The sequence below is a fragment of the Pimephales promelas genome, chromosome 11 (assembly GCF_988280905.1).
Source record: "Pimephales promelas chromosome 11, fPimPro1.hap1.1, whole genome shotgun sequence".
NCBI lineage: Eukaryota > Metazoa > Chordata > Actinopteri > Cypriniformes > Leuciscidae > Pimephales > Pimephales promelas.
The window spans coordinates 7,032,255-7,056,610 of NC_142779.1; the positions used below are offsets into that span (position 1 = coordinate 7,032,255).

A 24,356-nucleotide genomic window follows, 5' to 3' on the forward strand; every position below is an offset into this window, starting at 1 on the left:
GTAATCGGATGCTTATCCGAAGCGCGCTCCAAGCAGGAGGGCAGTGGTCCATTTGCGGGGCAAACCTGTCAGAGCTTGCTGCTAAGGCATTGCACTTTTTGTTCCATGTTTGAAAAAGTTACCTTCAGACTTCCCTGGTTGAAAAACTCTTTTGATCCTTGCCATTAACCTGCTGCTTTCCTCTCCTCTCATCCAACACATGACTGTAGCCAAGATGTCCGTCTACAAGCGAATGAAACTGGCATGTTGTTTTGATTGCGGGCGCTCTGAGCGCGACTGCTCGTGCATGACAGGCAGTGTACATAGTAACATGGACAGTCTTCAGAGGGCCTTCCCACTTTCTTCTGTCTCTGTTCATGATTGCTCAACCAGTTTACGTGCCTGTAAGTTCGATCGACAAACCACATGCCGTTCGATGTCCGTGACCTGTGAGCGTGTGAGTGTGCGTGTCTGTGCCGTGTTTCATATGCTGTCTGTTTCGTTCCTCCATTATTTCCGTACCTGTGGCTTATTGGATGGTACACTAGTACATATTCTTTTTCGTTTGGTGAATTGGTGGTAGTTGAAGTGATGTGGCTTCTCTGTGTTAGTGCTGCAGTAGGTGCAGTAGGACTGTGTTGGCGCATGCTGTGTTAGTGGAGCACTTGTGCGGTGCTGGTGACATTTTGCAGTCACTGTTTTGGTGTTTACACTTTTACATGGCAGGTGTACATGTATGAACTGTATGATGTGCTTTTAATCAAATCCATGGGCTAATTGTGTACATTGACACTGATGATGATGTTTTGATGATATGTTCATGTGATTTTTGAAGACCCTTCTTCAGGTTGGGAAACAGATGACTAACTGTTTTTTCTCCACAGGTTCAAACACTGGGTATCCACAATATTTTGCTCTTTGAATTTTGAATGTGTTCAATTGCTACGTGCCGTCTTTTCCTATTTAAAGCATTAGAAACAAGCAAATGTAACTCAAATGTCCATCTCACTGGTCAAGATCCCTTTTGATTATATTTGTAATTGAGCAAAATTGGAAGGATATCAGTAAATGAAAAACAGTCAGAACTACGTCTGTTATTTATTAAAAATCATCTTTGATTCACATGCCAAACTCTAGATTGTGATTGAAAGAGATCTTAAGTGAGATTCTTCTGTTCATAAAGAGTAAGTATAAACTGGCAATGTCTTTTCTGCTGTTCTTGGACAATCATGTTTTACAACCGCAAGCCATTAATGCCTCCACCATTTCCACTGGCTGAAATAAAAGCTCTTCCTTTAGTAAAGTCCACATTTAGGTGCAATTGAAAAAAAAAAACACTTGAAAAAACTCTCCCCCTTTCCACAGGATCTGATCCTCCTCGATGATTTTCTCTTAGCCAGCAATCAGGGGAGAAAAAGTCAATGTGCTTTATTTAATGCCTTGTATACCACAGTGGGACTGTCAGGCTCAATGGGAAAGTTAAAAAGAGATCTCCTGACAGGAACTCAATTGAGATGGCGGTGACTCAGGCGATCGGATGAGGTCAGATGACTGACGCAGTTAGTTGTGTAAAGGACAGCGCTGAACAGGGGTCTTCTCATTAAGCCTTAGCAGATGTGAAATACTAAAGCGTCTGTCAATTAGGAATGGCAGCGGTGCGACCTACTATAAAAGCAGGGGTCAGTTCAGGCGATCGCATTTCCTCTACAACTGCCTTCCGACTGTTCGCCACATCAGCTTAGATTAGCATCAAGCCCCATGATGAGGTTGACTTTGTGTCTTGTGTTTTGGTCTGTGGTGATATCCCTGGATACCAGTTACTGGTCATTACGATCTCTTCATGTAGCGTCATCCTTCAATGGTTTCATCGCTGCCGTTTTCTTTCTGAATTGAGTGCGTTTTCGACAAGGCTGACAGCTAATGCCAGCTGCGGCTTTGTTTGACTCTCCCATCGGCTCTGCCTCCGATCTAGCATTACATCTCTATGATGAGGAATTCACAGAGTTCCTCCATCTGACTTTGATTGTGCTCAATCACTAATGATTTCTGCTGAAATATCTTTATTTGTTCTGAAAATATCTTTATATACATATTTCTTTCTATTTATTTATCTTTTTTTGCATTTGTTTTGATCGCACGTTCCACAATGCAAGCCACAGCGGCTTTCTCTGTGACAACTTCCATTTGCATTTCTGTTTTGCACCAGTTTTCCTAAAGATTATGATTTTGTTATTTTAAGCATGTGGGCCAGAGGTGCTACCTTATTATTATTTTTTGTTTTTCTACATTGCTTCATAAATTACATTCACAACTTGAATGGAAACATAACTACTGGCACTCACCACTTGTGTTCAGAAAGCATAAATATCACCACATCCCTGCTCTAAGCATGATATGGTGGTTTTATACCTGCACATTATAGTAGCTCAGTTATTACTGAAATAAATACTACTCCCCTGGATGCAGTAATTTTGATGAATGCATGAAACACGTGACCGTAAATGCACTCTGTTTTACAGAAGTGATGTTCCCTGGTGGGCGCTTTCTCAAACAGCCCTTGTGTACTTTTTGTTCCGATTCTTTGCATGCATCACTCAGGATGGCAATGCTCCTTTCTTCCAAAGCCAGACAAATAATTATTAGTATTTGTGAAAAGCCGACACTGTCATTCTTGGCTGCAGTCAATGCCCAGAGAGTCTTTGACAAGGAGTAGGGAGCAATGGAACACTCATTATAGCTCTAGTGCAATGCACACTATTAAGAAGAGTTTGTTATCTCTGCAAGTGCAGGCTTTAGGGAGCAAATATACTGTACGAGTGAGTTAGCTGCCTCCGCTCTAAGTTACAATGACAATAACAGTCCCTCCGCTCCACCTGCCGAGACTTATCCCCTCATTACACGAGCTTTAAAGACTCTCAAGGTGCTCTACATTGCAAAGGCTATTAATTCCTGTTTTGAACTTATGAGCCTTCACAAGGAAGTTTCCAGCAGGGCAATCTTAGACACGCCTGTTTTGTAAACAACAATCGCCTGGCATACTGAGAGGGAAGGGAGAGGGGTCGCTTCGTAGCATTTATTTCTCTCCTTTTCCCCTCTTCTCCTGCCTGCTCTGGTCGGTTATGGAGTTTGCCGAGGATGTGCTGAGCGTGGCAGGGTGGGGCAGCACGGCGCAGCCCAGAGAGTGGATCTTGTCCGCTCCTTGCAGGGTGGAACTCAGCACCGTCGGCACTTATGCAGCCTGACATGAAAATTATGTTTGCATTTTCATTTCCCCAGCTCAGCTGGTGTGTCATTAAACTCAACCTGACAGTTCCTTACCACCAGGCAGGAGCAGGGCCGGTCATCCCCTCCGCCGTGTAGGACAGATGCTAGCCAAAGAGTCGGCGGACTCTTCCTGCGCCCGCAGATTGCAAGCGACATATGCCAGGACCGGCGCGGGCGCCCTGCTTGAGCGCTTGTGTCACCGCCCCGCCCTGGGCCTGCGCTGTGACCTTTATGGCATCAGATACAGTACTTGTAACGAAAGATGAGACTTTGCAACGATGGGGGCTGCAGTATAGAACATCCTACATGCCTCTGAACACATCCCTTGTTATGATTGTCTGCAAGATAATCTCCAAGTTTCATATGCAACATAGCTTAAAGTCAACATGAAATCAAAATTGACACACTTTTTTTTACACTTGCCTGGTGTTTTTTTTTTTTATGATTTAGCCCTTTTTTTATTTCAAAGTTAAAAATATTTTGGGCGAGGATGTTTCATCAAAATGGCCTGATCACCCTCTGAAATGTGTTGACTTTTCTGAGTTATTTCATTTTGGGTGCTTTCACACTAGCACTTTTGGTGCACAGCAGGTTTCGATTGATGTCAGAGTTCGGTTCGTTTAGATGATGTTAATGCTATTTTCCGAACCTGGGTGCGCACCCACAAACCACACCCAAGTCCACATAAAACGAGTGGTCTGGGGTGCGGTTCATGTGAACTCCAGTACACTTCGCCGCTGACATTAACACTAAATCGCGGAAGTGAACCACTAAATAAAAATTTTATGTTTGTGTGTTCTCACTCACTTTCCTGAAAGCGTTTACAATGACTGACACATTGTAAGCTGAGATATATCACATTTCTGCGTTTCTGCGAACATTTGCAGTGCGTTTGCGGCAGATAGACATAAATGCCATGATGTGCTGACGCTTTGGAAACAAAACCAAAGGTTCAAAAACCAAAATATAAAAGTTAGGAGAGTAACGCTATATATTTTGCTGCCTTCTCCTGCATCGTCGTTACCATGAAACGTAGAAACAGCTGCTGTTTGATGATGCAAACGCACCATGGTTCAGATGCAAAAATATAAACAAACTTTAGTTTGAACCAATCGAACAAAGTGTGAAAACATCCTTATGCTTCACAGGCTATTGCTTAATGATAACCAATGACATAAAAGCTACTTTTTAAGAACCCAATCAAGTCACACTCTCATTTAAAAAAAATAAATAAATATATATTTAATTAAGTAGGCCAAATAATTGTAAATTTTATTCAAATATTTGTTTATTATGGAAATATTGTAATATTAATTTAAAAATAGTATTAAAATACTGCAATATTGGTACAATTAAATATGTAATGTTTAAATATATATATATATATATATATATATTAATTATAAGAAAATTAATATTAATATGAAATATGAAATTATATTAATATCGCAAATATTGGTTACTATTTTTGTCACTCAGAAATACAAACCATTACGGAAAGAAAATGGCAAATCATGCATTCGAAACATCAGTGAATATTCACTTTAATAGCTTAAAGGTTGTTAGCTTTGTCACAAATTTGTGGTATACAGTATTTTGGGATAGGAATGCTATGCCCACAGTTAGGCGTTCATCTGCAGTTGACAAGACGGTAATTACTGATCAAAAATGATCAGCTGGCAGCGTTTAATTTTTACGGAAGGAATTATGTGATGGGAAACATCTGTAATTTTGTTGTTTAACTATTTGGTAAAGCCTCAAGATTGCTAACATCTGTTTGATCGGTTTCACTGGTTTTCATCAAATTGAGTGTCGAGGATAAAATGATGACTTATCAAAGCATTCTCTTTTCCCCAGCCAAATTCCAAATACCATAATGATCCTCGTGAGGTTGTTCGGATTTGGGCAGTATGTTCGTCATCGGTCTTGGGACGAGAATCCGACGTTTGACTCTTAAAATGGATCCGTGATGTGGAAACGCTGAACAGGCAGCTTGATTTTCATCGCTTCGTTTAAGTCCAGTCCCTTCACTAATCACCTCTTTTGTTTTTTGTTTCTTTAATCATCACCTGCTTATATGATTATTTTCATCCTTTTTTTGCTTCTAACTGCTGTTAACTTGACTTTTCTTCCTCTCTGTCCTCGTGTAAGTGTGATGTACTGTCTTTCTGCTGTCTATCTCACACTCATTCTCTCTCTTTTCCTTTTTGTATCCACACTTTGGTCTCTGCGTTTCCCTCAGCCAAATATAAGTTTAACGGATATGTCAGATCACGTAAGTGTACTTCTCTGTTTTCCTCATTCCCCCATTCGTTCGTGCAACCTGCCTGCTTTGGCTCTTTGCTTTTGATTTTACCCCCACTAGCATTACAGCACAAAAGCTGCCATCCTCAGCTCTCTGTAGATTACTGGGGATTGATGGGAAGGGGGGCCGTGATGACAGTTTCTCAGCACCGGGTTCTGGTCAAATGCATCAGAGGGGCTGCTAGACTTTAAAACACGTGCATGAGAAAGGTCAGGTGCTCAATAGAGGCATCCATATGAAATCCAGATGTTGCATAAAGAGCTCCGTGTCCTTGCGAGGGATGATTGAAGAGCTAGAAATGCCATGATGTTTTGCACGCATGTGTGGAGTCCTAGATACGTTTCTGTGTTGTGACGCCACCAACAGCAGATGGCGCTACAACTCCAGGGAAATGGGATCACAGTCTGGGGTTCGGTTCACATGCAGCTAAATTTGTTTTGGGTAAATCAGACGCCAAACTAATGCTGAGAGAGGTTTAGCTTTATTGCTATTAAGTTTCATTTCATGTGTAACCGTTTCGATGTGTTTTTAATGTTATATGTTAGCGTTTCATCCGTATTTGCATAGTTAATAGGCTGAAGTGAGTGTTTATTGTTTAAATGTTTTGTGTTATATTTTTGCATTTGAAGGACAAAAAATGATTTTAATTGCAAAATTATACAAAAAAAAAAAGAAAGAAAGAAATTCGGAGAATTAAAATGATTGCAAGTGTGTGTGTATAGCGAATGTATTTATTTATATAGAGACACCATAAAATGATATAAAGTTTCAAAATGGATTTTCTCACAGATGTGCTTTCTATAATTTAACAATGGCCTTGATAAGAATGCACAATTGTGGCTCGTCACAGGATTTGCATTTCATAAAGGGACAGTTGCCGTCTGGATTACTGTAAATCCACAGTGAAAGTGCCACAGCGGATGTTCTCTGTATAATGCTACTTGTGTTTGACAGGGGCCAGATGAATCCAGGAGTTATCTGTGGCGGCCTTTAAATCTATGCGGCAGCTGACGGCAGAAATAACCATCTATTTATTGCTCTGAGCAAGGTTTGGGGAGCGGGCGGAAACTGCTTTTCCACTTACACCAGATATTGGTTAACCTCTTGCATTTTATGTAGATAGCATTAGGCTGGAGTCTTATGGCTCGGGTGGCAGGCGGTGAGCTTGATAACTCCCTGTGTGAAACACTTCAGGTCCCTTATACACACCGCATACTCCCGTCTGTCAGACAGCAGATTGTTTGTTATTTTGGTCCTTTTCGCAGCTTAATCTAAGCCATTTTCGTGTGTTGTATGAAGTATTGATTTTCACACATTTTAGATATGTTGTTTTAACACTGCTTTACCGTATATATTGAGGCAGATTGTAAAGAGATTGCCGTGTTCCCTTGTGCAAGCACATCCCTACCTGCACTGTGACCTGATTCATTCTGACGGTTATCAGGAATAATATGTTCCTGCTTTGTTCTGTCTTGTCGCAGAGCAGGCAGGGAAGAAAGTGCTTCTAATTAATTAATGTTTATTAGCAATGGAAAAGCAGTTGTCATATTGAACATTTCACCCTAAAGCGCTTGGCAAGTGGTTAAGTAGTGTTTTATAAAACTTGAGGGGTCATCGTCAATTATTCAAAAATACGGCGGTTACCTTTATGGCACAAAGATTTGTGGATCCGTCTGTAAATGGTAATCGAAAGGGTGAAATAAATGGCTTAACAATGAAAATCATGTCAACTTGTATTTTCATAGTTAAATATTTATGTGATTCTCATGCAGTTCAGTGATCAATTATGAATGCTGCAGTGTTTTAATCATAATATATTTAGTTTAGAAGCACTAATGGCATGTGCTTTTAGACGGCTTGTATAGCAATTTTAAATATTATTTATAATAAAACTCATTTTGTTATTATTATTTAACAAGGCACTTGGTTTTAATTGAAGTCAAGTAAAGTCACCTTTATTTATATAGCGCTTTTTACAATACAGATTGTATCAAAGCAGCTTCACAGTGATAACATGAAAATAATACACACACAGATCAATAATATTGTTGAATATTAAATGTCCACAACTAAGCAAGCCAGTTGATGGTAAAAAAAATGTTTTCAATACATTTTTTTGGGACCCCTGCAGAACCTCTGACTGTCTGTTAACAAGTCTCTTAAAATAATAAATAATTTTATTAGATAAATATTAGATAATCAACTTTTCTTGTGACAATTTTAGAATGTGATTCGATTCCCCAGAAACGTAATGATATTTTTGCATTAACATTTAATTGATACTTTGAAAAATTGATACTGAAAAGTATATATATATATACGTATATATATGTATATTAATGTTATTACATTTTGTTTGATGCTTACACCACATGACATTTTTACATTATTAGAAATTACATTAACCCCCCCCCCCCCCCAATTCCATATGAAAATAACATGAATAGAAAGAATATAATTCTAAGATCTGTAAAATATTTTCAGTGAAACCTGTTAATAGTATACAGTTTGTCACTGACCAAAATCACAGTCATCTCTCATTGTTTTGTTTTTCACTGTTTGACAGTAAAGGAGGAAGTTAGAGCGACTTTTCAAAACCCCTCGATCGAACTGGCCAACAGAATGGCTGTTCCCAACACTCTTCCCAGTGTGCTGCCGGTTGTAGGGTGCTCCACGACTGCTGTCCCTCTCGTTAATAACCGCAAAGGAAGTCTTCTCCCTCCGGCACCGCCCTCACAGTCACGCCTCAGCCTGGCTGGACTGAACCGGGCCCGCAGCCTGCCCGGAAAATACCGCTACCGCCCCAGCACCTTGTCCTCCACGCTCGTCCCCATGCACTGTAGGTTGTGCTTTAGGACGCATTAGTCAGTGCTCCCGCAAACAACCCCTTTCTTCCTGCATGGGTCCCTGCAGTCACTGCCGTGTGCATGTAGAGCAGCTAGTGGCTAATGTACCCCCTGCCCCAGCACTAAATGTATGGGTGTGTGTGATGTGTGTAACCACAACTGCCATCAATGGGAGTATAGAAGTACCAGAATAGATAGATTTGCCATTATATACCATGGGATACAAGACCACTAATTAAAATGTTGTTTTGTTTTTTCACTGCTTTTTTTTTTTATTTACTTTCTCATTTATTTTTTCAAAGTATGGGTTTATTTCCAGGTTTAAAGGGTTAGTTCACCCAAAAATGAAAATTCTGTCAGTATTTACTCACCCTCATGTTATTCCAAACCTCTATGTGTTTATTTGTTCTGCTGAACACAAAGGAAGATATTTGGAAGAATGTTTCAATCAAACAGATCTCATTCCCCATTGACTATCATAGTATGTATTTTTTCCCTACTATAGTAGTCAATGGGGAATGAGATTTGTTTGATTAAAACATCATTCTTCCAAATATCTTCCTTTGTGTATAGCAGAACAAATAAACACATAGAGGTTTGGAACAACATGAGGGTGAGTAAATACTGACAGAATTTTCATTTTTGGGTGAACTAACCCTTTAAAATTGATTATCAGTGTGGTCGCAGACTTTTAGACCTCATTGTAAACTCGTTGTCATAGTTGTACAAACAAAGTCTACAGGACTGTAGTGTTTCTTATTTCTCTTGTATCTCTGTTGTGCGTTAAAGCTTGCTTCAGCCAGTTGTCTTTCTGAAGCAGAGGAGACAGATGTCTAGCTCAATCGTTCTGATCGGCGACACAAAAAAGCTAGGGCTATAGGGGCCCATGGTGTGGAACAGCAATCACACTTTGGTGGGCTGATCCTATTTTGATTGAGGTTGTAAAAGTGCCGTAATGTAATTTGGAACAAGCAGAGAGTTGCTGAAATGGCCGTGTTGCAGGTGGAGTTATTTCATTGTTAAGCCTCTTACTGAAGGGCACCACTGTAGCTCGTAAATCTCCGCCGCCTAATTTGGAGGAGCAAGGGCAGGAGAGAGCGGTCCGGCCCAGCCAGGCCACTTGCTCAACAACCATAGTAAAGAACAAAGGGCCACTGCACCGCTGTCTTATCAGTAGTGATATTTTTAAAGTTGATTACCGTCTCACATTGCTCCCTCCACAGTGTAATTTCAAATGTCAAGCACTGGCATTTGGTGAAGACACAGACAGCGTCTTTTTGTTTCATTAGAACAATTAGATGACGAAGGGAAATCAGAGATACACAAGTATATGTGTTTGCAGTATTTGTCTCTAATATTTTGCCGTGCTGCTGATGGATTTCTAACAGTGCAACTGTGTTTGGGTTTTGGTACTAGTTTGTCTCTAAATGTTGTATTCAGTACCTGGTGTCATACTCAAATACTCATTGCTATGCAGAAAAAAAAACTAAATACAGTATAGTGCAGCATAAGAAATATGAAATAATTTAGAAAATGAAAAAAAAAAACAGCATTATGTACTGTGGTATACATGGAAATTGAGGTAGGGCTGAAAACATTTATTAGTTTTATTGCATCATATTGAACAATTTCTCCCCTATTTAAAGGAACAGTTCACCAAAAAAATGTTTTGTCTCTTTTTCTGTTTAATAAAAGGAGAAATTTTGAAAAATGTCCATGCTTTTGTGTTTCATGCAGTGACAAATTGACCACTACTGTAGTTTAATTTCACTTCATGTTCAATTCAGATATGGTAAACATTTTGATGCGTGGGCCAGGATTTGACGCAATTGTCGTATGAAAAAAAGTGGACCATGGACATTTTCACAATTTCTTCTGGAAGAATAAAAGGTTTGGAAAACGAAGGTGAACGAATGATGACATGTTCATGGTTAGTGTGAACTATTCCTTTAAGCTAAGCTATAGTTTTCCAACATTTTTGATTAATATATTCGTATCCTCTCTGAAAGGAGCTCAACCTTCAGACAGCTTCAAAGCTCACACATGATGTGTGTATAAAGCGGAGAGCTTGTGACATTCACAGGTCCCTCAGTAATGTCCTCTTGGAGAGGCGTTTCAGAATGAGAAGGCTCAGTTCAGGGTGCTTGTTCAGCGCTGAGAGTGCTTGTGGTACGGGGGACAGACTCACAGCGGAGCCATCAGTCACGGCTCTCTGAGTGATGAGGATTGATTTTGTCATGTAGTCATCCATTAAAAAACACACACCAAATTACTCTTCTTTTTCTTTTTTCTTCCCCTCTGTCATTGTTCGAGCTCATGCCCTCCAAACAATGACAGAGGTAAAAGCGAGTTTGATCACATCGATACAGATTGAAACAGATCCGCAGAACGCATGAGAATTCATGGAAAACAGGGTGTAAAACTTAATGGTTGTCCTTCAGGTCTGTACTTGCTATCTTTAAGTGTACTTTTATCCGTACTAACACTCTTGTCTTTCTATTTTTGGAGGTCTTCTCAGATTTGAGTGTTTTTTGCAATGATTGATTGAGTGTTGGCTTTTGTGTTCTTTAGTATGTCATCTCCAGCACACTTTACAATCCCAGCTGTCCACAGTCTGACACTCTTTGCATGTGTTTGCAGTCGATGATGAGCATCCGTCAACACTGTCACCCAAAAAGAAGCAACGCAACGGAGGCATGCGAAATTCACCCAACTGCTCGCCCAAAATGACGAGGTAAGACATTGATTTCAAGACGCTCCCTCCACCCTTCAAAAGAAAAGAGAGGCAGAGACAGGACGGATGGTGCTGGGATGGTGGGAGAAGGAAAAAGAAAGTGTGGAGGGAGAGCGAGAGGGGGGGAGGGGAGAGCAGGCCTTTCAGGCCGAGGCGTTTGAGCTGTCAGCCTGTCAGCGGTTAATGATAGAGCTGAAATATTTCTGTCATGAAAGCAGCTATGAAAAGCTGTTTGAAAAATACTCTTGCTTTAAAGTCTCAGCTGTCATCTCCCCCCAGTCCCGTCCACATGTAGTTCTTAAACAGCGGTGGCACTAATGACGGTGCCAACCAATCAGAGACGCCAGCATGGTTACTTAGCCTCGGGGCTCTTCATCTATTGTGGGAACCCCTGTGAGGAGTGTTTTTCGTACTTAAGGCCATATGTGAAATGTATCATCGCAATCAAAAATGAATTCAAATATTACCTTCCTTTTATCCTGTCCGCTGGAATTATAATGCTGCTAATTGATTTTGACTGATAAAAGGACTTGCTTTCCGCCCATGTGGCCAGGAGACGTTTATGCAGAGGTTGTAAAAAATGCAGAGACAATGCCCTCCGTTGCACATCATAATGTGAGAAAGTGTTGCTGAAGGTCTGGAGGAAGGGCCAACTTTCTGCAAAGGGATAGACAACATGCTTGATATTATTTGTTTTCACATTTCGAAAAATCAGTCCAAGTTGTTATATAATGTAATGCCAGCATGATGTTGCAGGATTATTTTTACTTTAATAATAGTTGTAAAATTGAATATTTAAAATGAATCTTTTACACAAAACAGCAGTTTTAATTGTATTTGTGTAATGCTTTACTTTTAATTGAATTATAGTTTGTTTTTGTTTTTTTCATTTTATTTATTTATTTTTTCCATTTGTGTGCCACCCACAAGGCATTTCGCTGTAGCGTATAAAAAGTAACCCAGACAGAGGTCTCCAACATGAATCTCTCTCCAAAAGAAGCAATTATGTTGAGTTGTACATACTGTAAACTGCCAGCCCTGCAGAGGATCTCGCCCTTTAGTCTGCTTTCCAAGTGAAAATGATCAATGTTCAATTGTTTCTCAGTTTTTAAACAATAAACTGCGAGAGGAATGAAAAAAAAAGAAAAATAGCTTTCAGCGATCGCTCAGAAGGATTTTTTTTTTATTCCTCAACTTACAGCACAAAACTGTTTTTCTGAGCTGATTTTGAAGGTCCCCGTTTGCCATGTAATGTATGCATCGGCTCTTTGATCTACAAGTGATAATAATTCTTGGGAGTTATTTACCCTGTTTTGAAACGCTTCAAAGCGGTGTCAAAGTTTTCTGTGCTTTAGGGTGCCTGTGTGTTCAGCTGGCTCTTGGGTACTGGATGACAGGTCCTCTGTTCTAGGTGTAAGCTTTTTCAAGCCAAAGCCCTGCAGCAAAACATCAAAATTACCAAAGACAGACCCGTGGACTCCCTCAACCTGTGCCCTCCTTGTCAATATATTACAACATACATTAAATACCTCGCCTTTACAAGGTGCGTTTTATGCCCAATGAAAAGCGATTGTTTGAGGGAGCCTTAGGGATACTTTATTCAACAAGCAGGAAAGGGAAAAACAGCCAGAGTATACCATATCAAGTATGGTTTTTACAGGCTTCTGCGCCTCCAGGCTGTCGTAAATAAATAATGATCAACAGATTGGCTGTGGGTTTTTGAAAAGTATGCCTTTGTCAGTTTGCATGATAGGGAAAATTTTCAAAGCGAGGAGCTGCTTTCATAGGCTGCTGGAGAGGGATTCGGGGAGCCAGTGACTGCCAAGTGATGCGCTGGAATAGCTGAACGCTGTTTGAAAAGCAGCTCACACGGCTCTCAGGGCAACTTCTGTTCTCTCTCGCTCTCTCTTTCCCCAAATGCACGTCTAGGACGCTCCTCTGGACATACCAATTAAATGGAGAACTTTTTGTCCTGCTTAGGGTACCTGATAATAAAGTTCTCTAGCCCTTTTATTTTGTAGCTATTTTAAATGAAATCAATGTATTTCTGGGTGTTTTTAGTTGCAAAAGTTGATTTAGAATGTCAATGAGGAGACACAACACGTCTAATTGTGGGAAGTCGCAATGCATTTGTCGGGTTCCCTAGCAGCAGCAGCGAGTAACGTCACATATTTTATTCTGGAGTGGCATGGCGCGTTGGATTGTGCTTGTGACTGGCAGGCAGCTCTGACAGCGGGTGAGAGATAGCTATCTTGGCAGAGGTGCACTGCGCCAGTCAGTACGTCGAGGGGAGATTGAAATGACAGAGGTCCATAGAGTGAGTGGTGAAACATGCGCCACGTAATAAAATATTCAGTCAGGGTGTAAAAGCACTAAATGCTTTCACTGTTATTAGCACCTGCACACAGTCTGATATCATCTCATGCACGCATGCTAATTGACACGTTTCTGATGTGATATTTTAGCAATCAAACACAGTCTAAGCGGCGCGTTTCACTGAATTAACCTGCTTGGGAAGGTGAGAGAGGGAAAAAGTAATTATGAGGTTTGTAAAATGACTCGAGTTTCCAAGTTTTTACCATCACAAATCTGTTGTTGCATTTTGTCTGTGAAGTCGTTGAATATTGAAATTAGTATTTGTGCTTCACATAACCATGCAGTTATTTTAAGTGCAAATTAATTTTCCGGAATATTATCTGGCATTATGCAAATGTGCAAGGTGAGGCAGAGGTCCCATCATTCATTATTAGATTGATTAACAAGGGCCTAATGCAATTTACAAACCTCATTTAGTGCTGTGTTAATTACAGGGTGTTGCAGAACAAGGCATAACAGGCACAGTATTACTATGTCAGTTAAATTACATCACATTCATGAGATAAAATAATACACCCTGGTGTTAATAAATAAATACCTATTCATTACAGTGAGAAGTCCTGTAATTTATTGGCTGTGCTCTATATTTAAGCTTCAGACCATCAAAACTTATAAAGCTGAGCTGTTTTGTGAAATTAAATTTTATTTATCAAAGATATAACATATATGCATTATCAAATGGTATTCTGTCATTATGAGACAGGACTAATGGTATATGTCATTATCAGACAGGACTAATACAAAAAAAAGAGTAAATGTTGAAATCCTTTGTAAATGGTTGTTAATCTAGCACTGTGGATAATACTATCACAATAGCTGGGTCGAGCAGACTCTGAGAAAGCACGTTCCCCTGCAGCCATGTCTTAGAAATGGGGCTTTGTTGTCTGCCCCAAGGCCATTTCCTCAAAGGCAGCCTTTTTGGCCCATCTCAGGCCCGGTAACATGCCACACTGTGGGTTTTAGTTGACAGTTTTATGCATTTACAAGGGTTCTGTGGTCTCTCACAAAAACTGCCCTGAAGTCGGGAGTATCTATTCAAAAGACACTGAGGGAAAACAAATTGAATATATACCTGAACTAAAATACACCCATAGCACAAAGAAATGACTCAAGAATTTCATGAATTTATATTGCCATCTAAATCAGATATTGTGAATATTTAATACATTGCCTATCCCTAGTAGTTATTTTAATAATTCAAATGTATTGGCTAATATTCTTGCTATATTTTTTATCTGCATAAATTTCTGCTACGACGGGCTATAACATTTATGCAAACAACAGATTTTATTTGTTTGTTTTAAATAATGTTATATTGCAGTAGTTAATTTTGAGTTTCATTGTTTTTGAATTTATGATTTCTGATTGAAATTCAGTCAAAAGCGAGAATAGACATTCTATATATCTGATAATATATATTAAAAAAATAATGATTGGTGTTATATATTCTTGTATTGAGAATATTAAACTGTGCAGGCATGTCTGTATTGAATATTAACAATAATTATGAATTTGAGCCAAAGAAGGCAACCATAACAAGCTCTAAACAACACTCTCCACTATATCTTTTTGAGTTGCTATTCATACCAAACAACCCTAGACCAGACATTAAATTAACATGGCCGCATATTTGGTTGTGAATTCTGTTTTTCAGTTGTATAGTTATATACAACTACTGAGAGCTGTTTAGAAAGCTTTCAAGGGAGTTCACTAAAATGAATGCGAACTGTACCCAAGTGCTGAGACTTCTTTCACGGTCAACATGCTCCTCAGATCAGCTTCAGCAGGGCGCGCTGATATAGGTTAGCCTGTTTGGACGTGACATGCTGCTGAAACATTAATGGCCTTCAGTTTGGGGGAGCAAAATGTGATTGGGCAAATTCCTAAAATATTTAAAGTGTGCCTCTGTTAAAGCTTTTACCGTTGGACGCATCACGTCAGGAGTGATGTGAAGTAAAAGCCGGTAATTGGCGTTCCATTCTGGTGCCACTCAGTCACTGAAGTGCTCCGGCTCCATCTCTCGCACTCCAGTGCTGTCACCGGCGCGGACACTTTGATGACTCCGCAGTCTTGGCAGCCCGGAGAGAGCTGCAGTTATGATGGAGTCCAATGCACAAATTCAATCTGACAATGACAAGCCATGTCAGCACAAGGCTGTTTACTGCTTATTTATTGTCGATAGACGTCTATTGAGATGTGAGGAAAGTTTGTCCTTTGACAAATGTCACAATTAAGGCCAGAAGATAAATTCCCACAGTTGCATTTTTATTAACCTGCATTTGCAAATAGGGCCCGTGAACATGTTTTCTTCTTACACGTTTTCTCCTCCTCATGCTCTCTTTTCAGACATGACCCTCTGCTCATTCCGGGAAACGAGCAGATTGAGAACATGGATGCTAATGTGAAAAGATACGACTCTACTGGAATGTTTCACTGGTGTCCCTCCAAAGAAATTGAGAAGGTCATTCTGGTAGGTATCTTTCTAATTGCAGTGTTCTCACAAAGTCACCTATAAATCACCTAGTCACAAGAATTTGACCTTTATTGTTTCAGAATTCAGCACATTTTAAGTGCAATCTTAAGAACTGAGAGTGATAGAATTCCATATTTACATCATAATATATTCATGCAATGTTCTTGTAGCGCTATGAAATCACTGATTTTGTCCAGTTGAAAACAAACAAAAACTACATAAAAATTGTTCACATCTCATTTCATTATCAACCATGCTCAAATTGAATGCTGAATCCAGTGTTTTAAAAGCACGACAAAAAAACGACATGTATATGAGAAATAATAATAAAAAATAATAAGATGTGTGTGTGTGTGTATATATATATATATATGTATTAAATGTATATATATATGTGTGTGTATATGTACATATGAAAGTGTTTGAGTGTATACTATGTGCGGAGACCATTCACTCAATATCAATCTCTCATTTTTGCATCGGAGGTCTTCAAATAATAAAACAATAATAAAATGTTTATATTTTTTAGTATTATAAATGTGTCATGTTCCACAATTTGGGAATAATTACACGGAAATGACTAATGATTCCTCAAAGTACCCAGGGTCACTGTATTTTTGAATGTATGTTGTACAGTCAATATTTGTATATTTGCACTTTTAGAGACACAATTACTGAGTCGACATTAAATAAATATCTATGAAACTAAATACAGGTATACATTTTAGAATTGTGCATATGTATGCTCATTGTTACAGTTTGCCATTTTGAGCTAGTGCATTATATACAGTATTTACCCTGTAATCAAAGCTCTGAAAAAAAAAAAAACATTTGTGTTCAGATTTCAATCAATTACTCTAAATTACTCTTTTGCATTTTCTGCCCTTTTCAATTTTAGCTTGCAGCTTGTTTTGTGTTTTTGAATGGGTGACAATATATGAGCTCTTATTCCATTCTTGCTGACGAGATTGTAACTGTCTTGTTTGTTTCTGGCTTTTTCACCACAGACACGCAGCGAGGCCTCCATGACGGTTTTAAGTGGACATGTAGTAGTCTGTATATTCGGAGATGTCACGTCAGCTTTAGTGGGGCTTCGAAACTTGGTGATGCCTTTGAGAGCAAGCAACTTCCATTACCACGAGCTAAAGCCCATTGTGTTTGTGGGCTCATTAGATTATCTGAGAAGAGAGTGGGAAACCCTTCACAACTTCCCCAAAGTCTCCATCTTACCAGTGAGTATACACGCATTGTAAATGAGCCTAGAGCTTTTACACCTGGAGAAAACAAGCTGTCTGTAAACGTTATGCATTCATGTGACTCAAGGAGTGAGACTTTATTTTTGCAGAAGATGTTCCCTTTTACAAGCTTTTTCCATGGAATAGCGACCACAATTTGTTTTCAAGTGTTAATGTTCTGGCGGCAGGTTCCTGTGGGTTGTGTGAATCTCAGGCTTTGCTTCCTGTTCTAGTGCTTGTTAGCATCGCCTTGACTGAGTATGAAAAACGATGCCAAAAAGCTGCCGTCAGCAAAGGCTAGCCTTTAGATTAGACTACATCTCTTCTTCCCTCAGCGCATAGTTAGATCAGCTGAATGTCACTGCCTTTAGAAAAGTAAATACTTGTTAACTAATTTCCCTGAGCTCGGTGCCGTCTTTAATTTGTTTTTCTCTTTCTTCCTCTTTTTCCTCTCTCTCCGCTGAAGGGTACGCCATTAAGTCGAGCTGATTTAAGAGCCGTCAACATCAACCTCTGCGACATGTGCGTTATCCTGTCAGCCAATCAGAACAATATCGACGATGCTTCACTGCAGGACAAGGAATGCATCTTGGCGTCTCTTAACATCAAATCTATGCAGTTTGATGACAGCATTGGGGTCTTGCAGGCTAATTCCCAAGGTAAGGAGTGGCCAAGAATACTTCAGCACATGGAGAATACCTCTCAAGAGCTTTAGACTGTGAAACCAGCACTTTACTGTGTGCTTTCAAAGACAACAAGGTCCAATTATATGCCCAAATTGTTTAATAAAACAAGGGGAGACATGAATTATCAAAGAATAAAAGTGTTTGTGCATTAGGAAAGACAATTAAACAGTGATTTAGACACTTTATGCAAACATTAAATGTCTATGAAACTAAAGACTGTTATACATTGAAGAATTTGCATTTCATATCCATTATTGGAAAATGCATGTAATTCTGAGCACGTGAATTATATTTTTCCCTTTATTCAAAGCTCTGAAAAAAAACAAAAAAACATCCCTAACGTTTTTGTGCAGATTGCAAATTTGCCTCCAATTGCTGGACCGCAGCAGATTTGTTTGCCGACAAATTGACTCGAACAGATTGTTTATGCATTCAGATAAACATGTAACCCTCTTGTGCCCATCAGGATTCATCATCATTAAACAGACTTTACAAATCAGCAGCTTCACTCTCTCAGCTGCTCTTCATTACGTAAATTATACACACCGCACAAGCTGGCCCACAACAATTAACATTTCAACCATTATTGAGTATCTACTTTTTGCACAGAAAGATAGATTTAAAGCTTCAAAATGACAGCTTTCGGATGAAATGTGTCCAATATTGTCCCAAAGGCTCGCGCTGAACAGTGTGTAGTGTTGAGGAAGAGCACATCCCTCTGCTGTGTCATGTCATGTCATGTCATGTTTATTTATAAAGCACATTTAAAAACAGCTTCCGCTGACCAAAGTGCTGTACATATAAAATCAGTTAATCAAAAGCTGTGGATGATAATAGATGATAATTATACTCTTTGTGCACGTGAAGAAAACGTCATTACCAGGCCCGGAATAAATCTGTTTCAATTGTCTGTGCTGATTTAGAAGAATTCTGATTTCAAAGTGGAGTTGAAAGTACTTCAACCTTATCAGTGACTGAAAGCATAATCAAATTAGCCAAAATATTATGTGTAGAAATTTGTGACTGATTTCTAGTGTGTGTACAGATTCCATGAGTGCTTGGTCATTACTACTCTCTCAACTTGTTTAATTCAACATCTGGCATGATCAAAAGCAGAGCAATGTTGTGAAATAAAGATTTATTTCATTAACATAGTGTATTAGAACATAATTTATCCCACAATGAACAGTTTTCTTGTTCTCCGTTTATTCCCAAGAAAACTTTTGCTGCAATAAAAATAACAAATTATTCATGTTCTTTTCCCCCAGATTATAGGTCCAACTTGGCAAATATGTTGTTTTTATTATTGTTTATGTTACATAATTACACATCATAATTGCATTTTCTTTTATAAAATAAAAGAAACCATATTTACCAAATGTAAAAGAGAGAGAGAGATGTAATAAATTACATCATACCACATCATCTTTGTAAATATTCTTGCCCTCAGAACCTCGCCGTTTCAGTGCGGATTGTTAATCTTGCACAGACGGTGTTATTGAATAAATCAGCAAGCCTTTTGCCAGGAGAAAGTACTACACAGGACACTGCTATCAGTGCTTAAGGCGTCTTTGAATAAAGTACACCAAGTCCAGGCTACGTAATGCATTATGGTTGAAAACAACAAACTAAAGCAGAATTTATAACGTGACTTTAAGGTCTGTGTGGAGGGCGAATAACTTTATGAAGTGTGATCGATGTGCAACAATAAACACAAAGTTGCACAATACCAAGTGAGATGCGGTTATACTTTTTATTCCACTTTTTAAAAGATACGACAGTTTTATCGTGTTTAAATTCTATTGACATATTCCTGTATAAATATAACCAGAAATGGTAACATGAACAATAGTTATCTCTTACTAATACTATTGTTTGACTTCACAACTGTATTTATCTACTGTCACATAGTATTATCTTAGTTTGGAGTTGCTCGAATATGAACGAATGTTCAGTTTCAGTGAATATTCTGACCCAAAATTCTGGTTAACACAGGCACATACCAGCTGTTGTATTCAGTTTTATAGAGATCAGAATATTTACTTAATCTGGTTATGAGAGAATACGACCAAATTCTGATATAATAATAATATTCTAGCATGTATATGCAGTCTTTGAGTTGTTGAGATGCTTTATATTGTGAAATATTCGTATACTTATCCAACATATATAGTAAAAATAAACAATATAGTCAACAGTACTATTGCTCTTCAGCACCCAAATTGCTCTTATTTATAAGCTGAAGCAAAGATGTTATTCAGAATGCCAGATGGTTGACTCGTACTGTCACTGCATATCTGATGTCTTCACAATTCACACAACAGGAGACGTGATTATTCTCTGCAAATTTAAGACAAAGTCTCTCTCTGTTGTGTATTCTTTTGTTAAGAGCTATAAAGAAAGCTAGTCTATTGAACTTCCCCATTGAAAAGAAGGACAACCTTTTGTACCGAATTCTGCAGGCCTTTGAAAACTTTGTGACCTGAATCTTTTCCCTGCATTATATTTGTCACTGTAAAAACTATACGCTTGCATTTTTCTCCAGTCGATGGATTTCAAAACAGGGCCAATGCATTATGCATATAGCATTACTGATTTAAAGTGTTTACTTGTCAGCTTGAGGAAATGCAAAAGTGTCAAGTCATGTGAATTCATACTCTTGTCACTCCTGCTTGTATTTCATGGCATTTCACATAAAAGGTTTTCAGGATCCACTTCACCAGTTTTACGGTAACAAAATGAACAGCATATAAAATTTATACCTGCTGGTTGATGGAAGGCAAATGCTAAATATGCCTGAGCTGACCCTTAGAAACGGATGATCTATATTTCACTGTTTTAGACTAGCATGACAGTCCACTCGTATCCTACCACCACAAACTCTACAATGTGTGCAGTACATTTAGAATCGTACAAAGAAAATCTTATTTGTATGGCCTGACTGTCATGCCAATGGTTTGTTCACCATTTCAAATCTTTTTTTTTTTTGGGGCACTGTAAAAAGAGTAGAGGATTTGACAGTCTCATTCCACTTTCTCTTCCAGGTTTCACTCCTCCGGGGATGGATAGGTCATCTCCAGATAACAGTCCAGTGCACGGCTTAGTGCGGCAGGCATCCGTCACCACGGGATCAAACATCCCGATCATAACTGAACTCGGTGAGACACGACTGCAGTCATACTGCTAACATGTCAAAGTCAAGTGTGATTAGAATCTAAACTCCCCTATCAAGTCACACTGATCTGCTTCTTATGAAGTATGTGTCTGTGATGTGTGTAATGGCACACCTGAATATTTCACCGACTGGGTCAAAGTCATCAGTTGTGCCTTTAATGCACTGGAAGAGACCTAGACTTATAGGGAGAGAAAAAAAGCATGTAGTAGCAAAATGGATTCATTTATAAATAACAATGAGGGTGGCACTATTCCCATGGTGGGGGGACTCATGAAAGTTTTAGATCTCAGAGGGCACTAAAGCACTAGAGACCGGCTGCTCCAACTCTCCACTGACCCAATTACACCAGAAAGGCTGTGAAAGAGAATAGGCCCTACAGACTCTTATAACTTCATTCAAAACACACTCCTCACACATACACATATGTTCTGCTAAGACATGCATTAGATCCAGAAGTCCTCCTCCCTGAGGGGTTACAAAGTCCGTCATCTGGGACACACAGGGCTTGGTTTACTAAAGGTTTGCTGGCATTTTTATATTGTTGTAGAATCATTAGAATCTTATATAAAGGCTCACCATGTCATGTGTCCTTAAAAACATTGACTAATACTTGACATTGACTAATCGAAAAGCTAGAGTTTGACTTTGTGTTGAGAGGATATTTTCAGCCTCTTGACAGTGTCCTTCTGTAATAAAAGAGCAAAAGCTGGTTGTTCAATCTAATAATACAAGAATTGTAGACAATCTAAAAGTGTAGTTAGCATAAATTGCCACTTATTTATTTTATTTTTCACTTTATTTTAGTGTCATTTTTACATACAGAATGTTACATGCCGTTACTATAGTAATAACTATAAACAACTAACAAAATAACATGCAATTACTCTTAAACCAAACCAAACCTAAACCCTATAGTAAGTACATGTAGTCACTTAATATTACTCGTTACTTAAATATATGAAGAGTTCAGATGCAAAAGCCTCTAAATGCCATTTGAAATTTTCTTCTTTAATGATGATTTTTATCAAACTTGTATATTTAAGTTCAGTAATTACACTTAAATGGCGATGATAATTACCTATTAATTGTTATTTAAGTGAAATTACTGAACTTAAATATACAAGTTTGATAAAAATCATCATTAAAGAAGAAAATTTCAAATGGCATTTAGAGGCTTTTGCATCTGAACTCTTCATGTCAGTGTAACAACGGCACCTTAAAATAAAGTGTAACTGTATTTATATACTGACTAACAAGTCAGTAACGGAAGTAATGGAATAAAGTTTCATTGTTACACGTCACATGTAGTTACAATACTATAAATTACATGTAACTAACTTTAAACCACACCTTAATTCTAAACCTATAGTAAGTACATGTTGTTTATTAATACTCAGTATCATTTTTAATTGCACTGTAACACAAACATCTTAAAATTAAGTGTAACCAATATCACATATAAATCCCATAGTAAATTAAATCAAAATCAATGGATAATTATTACTACCATTCAAAAGTTGGGAGGTTAGTTTATTTATATTTATTTATTTTTTGAAAGAAATAATTATGTTGAAAATTCATTATTGCCATCACAGGGATAAATTAAATTTTGAAATATATTAAAGAATATATGCTTATATTTAACAGTATTACTCTTTTTACTATATATATATATATAAGAGCTGTCAAACGATTGAAATACTTAATCACGAATAATCGCATTAATGTCATAGTTAACTCAAATTTGTATCTATTCTAAATGTCTCTTGATTTCTTTTTGTCCCATTATTTTTTTCCCCCTCATTTTAATGCTCTTATCAACATGGAAAAGTGGATCGGCTTGCTTTGTGCAAATGTTTTTTATTAAAAACAACATTGACAATACTGTGTTCAATTTCACACTAAAACATTCTCACTTGAAGCAAATAATATCTTTCATACAATGTAACACTTTCCATCAATAAAAGGGTGAAAGAAATACTGACGAGGTCCTGATATTGATGAGGGGGTGGAGAATTCGCATCAGCTGTGTGTGTGCTTGGGCATCAAGTGGTATTTCTGACTGGACGTGCTGTGATTGCTCAGTTCACAACAACAGATCATTTTGGTCTTGTCAATGGGTGCAAGCCATTGAAATCAATGGGTTTCATTGCGCAGCGCCATGCATGTCGCGTTCTGTTGCAAAAACATGTAAAAAAAAAAGTTAGAAAAAAAAACCTCAAGCTTGCTAGGCCAAAAAGACTGTTAATCTCACGATAAAAAAAACATTGCGTTCAAATGGGTTTGCGTTAACGTGTTTAACTGACAGACCTAATATATATATATATATATATATATATATGTGTGTGTTGTTATTTAATGTATGTTATATGTTGTGTAACATGTATGTCTTCTTGTCATCATTAAATTATACTATAAATAAATATGTGGGCCATTGGCCACCGTCTAGATGTCGGTATCACCATCAGCCATTTAAAGAACTCATGTGGATCACACTGATACTGAGGTTTTGCTGTAATGATTTAACTAGAAGTTCTTTGCCTTTTGAATTTTTATTTATTTATTTATTTTTTTAAAGGTAGCGTATAATTCAGTTAAACATACTTTACAGTTACTTTTTGAAACACATCTTTATCAGCAGATTGCCAGCAAACCGGACATATTCAGTTCTCTACACAAGCGAATCATTGACCGTCAATGGAGCTCCTGGTAAATCAGGCATGCAGTATCAGTGTTGGAATATGTGCGATTACACATTACACGTTTTTCTGTTCTAAATGGTTCATAGTAATCTTTCCCCTATTTGCAGTGCAGTAGATACCTAAGCTCGCACAACATCCCCGTTATCATGAACAAACACGGCTGAACTGTTCCATGGAGTTCTTACAGAAGCGATTCATCTTGACGCTGTACCTTTAGATTTCTAATCCCACTCTTGACATGATACTCTCTTTTATGCTTTCTTTTTCTCTGGCTTTGAACTTGTTTCAATAACTGTCTCCCCTCAACACTGTTTTATCATCATTAGCTAAGCCTGGCAAACTACTGCCTTTGGTTTCATTCAGTCAGGAAAAAAACAGTGGAACCAACATACAAATGATAACCGAACTGGGTAAGCTGCGCCTTTGTCCTCCGCTACTCTGATGCACTGCCTCCTTCATCGGCTTGTCTTGATTTCTCTCGCTGCAGCTGAGGCCTGCTCCCATGGCATCACTTTGAACACATTTTTATCCTTAGTTCTGGTTGAAATTGACTGTCTTGTTTTGGCCTTTTTAAGGATTTT

At 38.3% G+C, this 24,356-nt stretch overlaps 1 protein-coding gene across 12 annotated transcripts in view; it reads left to right on the plus strand.

Annotated features, from left to right (window-relative positions):
* The window catches only part of kcnma1a (potassium large conductance calcium-activated channel, subfamily M, alpha member 1a), a 173,093-nt gene that overhangs the window by 134,530 nt on the left and 14,207 nt on the right, over positions 1–24,356 (plus strand). For 4 of the 12 annotated variants that reach the window (XM_089116845.1, XM_039671653.2, XM_089116847.1 and 1 more), the window contains 6 exons: positions 210–383; positions 11,035–11,128; positions 15,851–15,974; positions 16,985–17,209; positions 17,679–17,871; positions 20,943–21,056. In XM_089116845.1, coding sequence (XP_088972971.1) covers positions 210–383; positions 11,035–11,128; positions 15,851–15,974; positions 16,985–17,209; positions 17,679–17,871; positions 20,943–21,056 — 924 coding nt within the window. Of the gene's footprint in view, positions 1–209; positions 384–8,114; positions 8,388–11,034; positions 11,129–15,850; positions 15,975–16,984; positions 17,210–17,678; positions 17,872–20,942; positions 21,057–24,101; positions 24,186–24,356 lie in introns of all 12 variants that reach the window. The other 8 variants (XM_089116842.1, XM_089116843.1, XM_089116846.1 and 5 more) reach the window with 4 other exon arrangements.